The sequence below is a fragment of the Pteropus vampyrus genome, unplaced genomic scaffold (genome assembly GCF_000151845.1).
Source record: "Pteropus vampyrus isolate Shadow unplaced genomic scaffold, Pvam_2.0 Scaffold257, whole genome shotgun sequence".
NCBI classification, from domain to species: domain Eukaryota; kingdom Metazoa; phylum Chordata; class Mammalia; order Chiroptera; family Pteropodidae; genus Pteropus; species Pteropus vampyrus.
The window spans coordinates 1,184,428-1,189,275 of record NW_011889038.1 but is presented as its reverse complement, the minus strand read 5'-3'; the positions used below and the strand labels follow the sequence as shown (position 1 = coordinate 1,189,275).

The following is a 4,848-nucleotide window of genomic DNA, read 5'->3' as shown; positions in this document are numbered from 1 at the left end:
GTTAAACAACAAAGAGATGCGTGTATGGATTCACACAGAAAGATAGCGAATGTTATATATACTGGATATAGAAATATATGCATCCAGGATTTGGGAGTTTGGTTATTTACAGTCTGGATTGTTATTGAATAATAAAGAACATGAGGTTTATTGTTTAAGAGAAACGAGTGCTGGCAGCTGTTGTATTTTCACTCAGGAGCATGGCATTTATGCAACAGTCATATCAGAGTTAAACGTGCGACTTCTGTGAGACGCACACTGACTTCTGCACAAGATTCATCAGCACATGCATCCTGCCCTGGAAGTCGGGGCTGGGAAGGCGGGACAGCAGAGTCAGTCAGTGGCACTTTGTCTCTGGTGTGGGTTGTTTGCCGGGGCCTCAGTAATTCTGGCAGCACCCATCCGTGCCAGCTTCTATCTGTGACTCCAGGGAACACCTCTTGGGGACGCTCACGGCGGAGCGCAGTCTTCTCTGCCAGGTGAGAACATGAAGGTGTTTAGTGACCTGCCCAAGGCCACTCACGCAGTTTGGGTCGGAGTTCAGATCTGGATTTTCTAAGGGCTCTGCAGTGAGGTCACGGGCATGGTCTGGTCCGAACTGGCTTGCTGCTGCTGCCTGCAGCACACATTCATAGCATCTGTGTTTACCACCCGACTTCTGAACAGGTTGAGAAGAAGAGTCAACACTGCGTGGAGTGGGGAGCCGCGAAGGAGTGGCGGAGCTGCGGTGGGGTGGCGTGATCGAGTGATTACTTTTGCCAGACACACCTGCCCATGGAACCGCGCAATAGTTCACAGTTTCCGCCCCCATTGTAGGTAGAGCAGCGCTCCCCATCTCCCGTGCTGTGGACTGGTATTGGTCCGTGTCCTGGTAGAAACTTGGCTGCACAGCAGGAAGTGAGCGGCGGGTGAGTGGGGCGAAGCTTCATCTGTACCACAGCAGTTTCCCAGTGCCAGGATCACTGCCTCAGGTCTACCTCTGATCATCAAGCCTTAGATTCTCATAGGAGCACCAGTCCCTGGTGCCAAAAAGGTTGGGGACTACCATGTTAGAACCTGTGAAGACCAGTGGCAGGTGTGCCAGAGACTCAGAGCTCTGGGGGAGGGTGGTGGCATAGTCAGACGGCCTTCCTAAATGGAGAAATCAGCTGAAGTCCTGCTTTCTCTTGGCACCCTGGAAGGATCGGGGTTACATTGGTTGGCCTCCCTTCCCAGGGAGACAGCTACAGGGCTGGGTGGAGTCCCCCAACCCGGATCAATATCGCATGTTATGATTGGGAGCTGTGAGCTAGAGAGGGAGTTACAGGATCGTACATGCAGGGCCCAAGGGGGCAGTCCCTGCCTGGGAGGTCTCAGGGTTCCAGGCGGGGGACCCGGGTACCAGCACAGAGGCGGTCCAGGACAGAGTGAGGACCAGGACGGCAGCCGTGGGTCCTGCAGTGGAGACAGGACTCTCAACTTGTGGTTACAATGGGAAGTCAAGGCAGTCACAAGGCCTCTCCCACATGTGGCCAGGAGCAGAGAGCGTGGGGGCCTTCTAAACTGGTAGAGCCATGACAAGCATTACGTGGTTTACAAATTGAGATGCCAATTACAACATTATCGGGAAAATAAAATAACAAGTGACAGAAGTCAAAATCTAGGTTTCTTTTGAAGGGCATTATCAATACTTTTGCTTGAAATTCTAATCTGCATTTACTTCCTTATTTTGATTTTCAGATCGCCTTCCTCAGTCTTCACTTAAATACATAATGTATTTAAGTGAAGTGTAATACTCATTTAGTAATGTGATTTTTAGAAAGCTTATAAGAGATTCTCATAAGACCACTTTTATGCCACATTTTATAAGTATTGGCAGAATATATAGGTAATTATTTTCTCCAGCAAGCCTACCCCTAACGCTGTGGGGGCCCCATCCAGGATGAAAATATCTACATATATAAATATTTAAAGTTTATATTACAATTTACAAACCATTACATAATATAGTTTATATCCACCTATTTGAGAAATACACTTCCACAAAGATAAAATACAAATTGTATGTAAAGCTCTGGTTTTCAGATAGCTGAAAATGGGCAAATAGCAAAGTGAATTATTGTGTATCCCTGGGGGTTCTTCTGTTAATGGGCCACTGATGCTCAGATGAGTTAAATAATCTATAACTTGTTATGTATGTGTTGTGGAAGATTCATTTTTCTTGGCTCCATTTCAAAAAAGTCATTTTGTTGATAATAATAATTTTCACATAATTGTGTGGTATCGACAATAGTGCCAAGTTATACAATCTTTCCTGAGTCTATGTAATTTTTAAGTATTTGAGTTGGGGGACACTTCACTGTGCTGAGGTAGGGGTGACTGGAATCATCAATAAAATTCTTAAAGCTTTAGATTTAGAATAGAATCATGAATATTGGTATCATTTAAACACTGCAAGGAGCATGCACACGAAAATTATCATCGTTGCAGGAAATATTTTAAGATATTTCCATTTCATTGTTATTTTTTCCACTATTATCACCATTTCTTACAACATATCAAGTTCGATACACTCTTCTCCTTTCACATTCCTTAGTGCTGGACTATTTTAGAGAAAACAGAACCGCAGCAGCTTGCTTTGTTCAAATCTCTCTTCAGTAGAGATTGTCCTTTGACCCACGGTGGCCAGAAAATGGCCTCTACAGAAATTAGTTTCAGGATTGTTTGTACATGAATCTTCTTCAGATTCCAGCAAATGTTTCTTTCCCAGGTTTAATTGCATACGTTGTATTTGAATGTCATTTTTGTTTTCTTTATTTCATAATTATGTTTTAGAGCAGTTTTAGGTTCATATCGAAATTGAGGGGAAGGTGCAGAGATTTCCCATAGAGCCTCTGCACCGGCCCCCTACACCCACCAAAATGCCAATCAGAGAGGTACATTTGTTACAATTCATGAACCCCATCAACACGTGGTCATCACCCAAAGTCCACAGTTCACATAATGGTCACTCTTGATGTACATTCTAAGCTTGGATAAATGTATAATGACAGGTATCTACCATTATAGCATCATACGCAGTATTTTCACTGCCCTAAAAGTCCTGAATGCTTTGAATTCATCCAAAGAAAGTCACTGCTATAACAACAGTTGAGGTCATGTTTTCTAGTAACAAAATCAAAGTGATCACTAATTCCCAGGGCCCAGGGCCGGGGCTCCTCTTGCCCACCCTGGTCTAAGAGTAGTCCGTTCCCAGAATTACTAAAATACCTGTATAATCCTTATTTCTCAATTCCCCAAAGGAAAACGTCTCAGACGCCAGGCCCGCTGGCTTCAGAGTCAACCCCAAACCCTATAGAATGGTGCCTCACATACACACGAGTGGAGGCCAGGAGTGAGGTGGGTGGGTCGCCATTGCAGAGACAGGGACGGGGAAGAGTGGGAGCCAGGAGAACCTTTGGAAGCCGCGGCGGATGGGGAAGGCCGGGGAGGTCGAAGTATAGGCCCAGATCACGACGGGCACGGCAGGCCACTTTAGGGCTTCCGAGGAGCACGGTGATAGGACCCAAGCGCGCACGGCTTTACAAAGGTCCCAGGAAGCCATACGGCTGTGCGGAACCCATCCTGGCTGATGTCTTACGGGCACACTCGTCCCTGCTTGCGGCCCAGGCGCAGGGGACTCCCGTCCTAGTGGGGGACAAGGAGCACGCGAGTTAACTAAGACCAGGGCACTTCAACCCGAGGCGCGTGAAGAGCGAAAGCAAGGAGGGACAGCGATGGGGATCGACCTCGGCGCAGTCAGGTTCTCTGCGGGACGCACATCAGCGGCCTCGACTCTCAGAACCCGATGGAAAAGTCAGCAAGAGACCGAGAACCTTGGAGCGGCCACAACAACAGGCCCAGTCGGCGTGCTCTGGCCGCCTTAGGCCCACGACCGCCCCAGGCACCACAGTTTCCAAAGCTCGGGATCTGACTGACCCGAATGAGGTGAGAGTCCGTCACAAAGACCGCGGTGCGCCCGTGTCCCGTGTGGAACGCGCTGCGCATGCTCGGTCGCCTGGGCACTCGGGGGCGGGGTCGCACATGCGCCGTGCGCCTGGGCTGTTGGGGGCGTGGTCGCACATGCGCCGTGCGCCTGGACTGTTGGGGGCGGGGCCGCAAGAGGACCGCTGTGTGTGCCAGGTAACCGCCATTGGACCACGCTTGTCGCTGGTTACCTATCTCGGCCCTCAGTGGAGGTCTGTGGGGTTCCGAGCCCCACTGCTCGGAGCTGCTCCCTGAGGCGTTAGGAACGCGACAGAGGACGCGGAAAAGGCCTCCCGCTGCTGAGCTCCGGGGGTCGGGCCCGTACGTGCGGGCCCTCTGGACCTCGGGAGGGGCACTTCGGGAAACTGCGAGGAAGGCTCAAGTGTAAAAACTAAGCAGAGATGAAGGGAAAAAATCAGTGAACTTTATGAGGGAGCGATGGAGATTCCCCAGACTGAAACAGAGAGGAGAGGGCACAACACACCCCGGACAGAGGGCGACACCCTGGAATTGGCCCCTGGAATCTCTCAGCAGGAGGAGGGAGGGAGAGGGGAGGAGTGAGACAGGAAGGGGAAGAGAGAGAGAAGCAGTGACGGTTAAGAACTTTCCCAAAACAATGAAAGATAGCAAACCACAGGTCAAAACTGCTTAAGGAAACACACAGGCAGGATAAATAACTTTAAAAGAAAAGGAATTCTATGTTTTCCGAACTGCTGAAGGACAAAGAAAAAATCTTGAAGGCGGCCAAAGGGAAGTTGCACAGGCAGGGGTGTGGGGGGACCTTCTGGGTGGACGGCAAGAGCAGAGGCAAGACGCAGGGAATAACGGGGAGCTCCGAGGGTT

At 49.4% G+C, this 4,848-nt stretch overlaps 1 protein-coding gene across 1 annotated transcript in view; it reads left to right on the top strand.

Moving 5' to 3' along the window:
* The first annotated feature begins 4,334 nt into the window (after positions 1 to 4,334).
* Positions 4,335 to 4,848, top strand: part of CDPF1 (cysteine rich DPF motif domain containing 1) — a 6,575-nt gene continuing 6,061 nt past the window's right edge. The window contains exon 1 of the mRNA XM_023520346.1: positions 4,335 to 4,525. Coding sequence (XP_023376114.1) covers positions 4,433 to 4,525 — 93 coding nt within the window. The 5' untranslated portion in view covers positions 4,335 to 4,432. The remainder of the gene's footprint in view (positions 4,526 to 4,848) is intronic.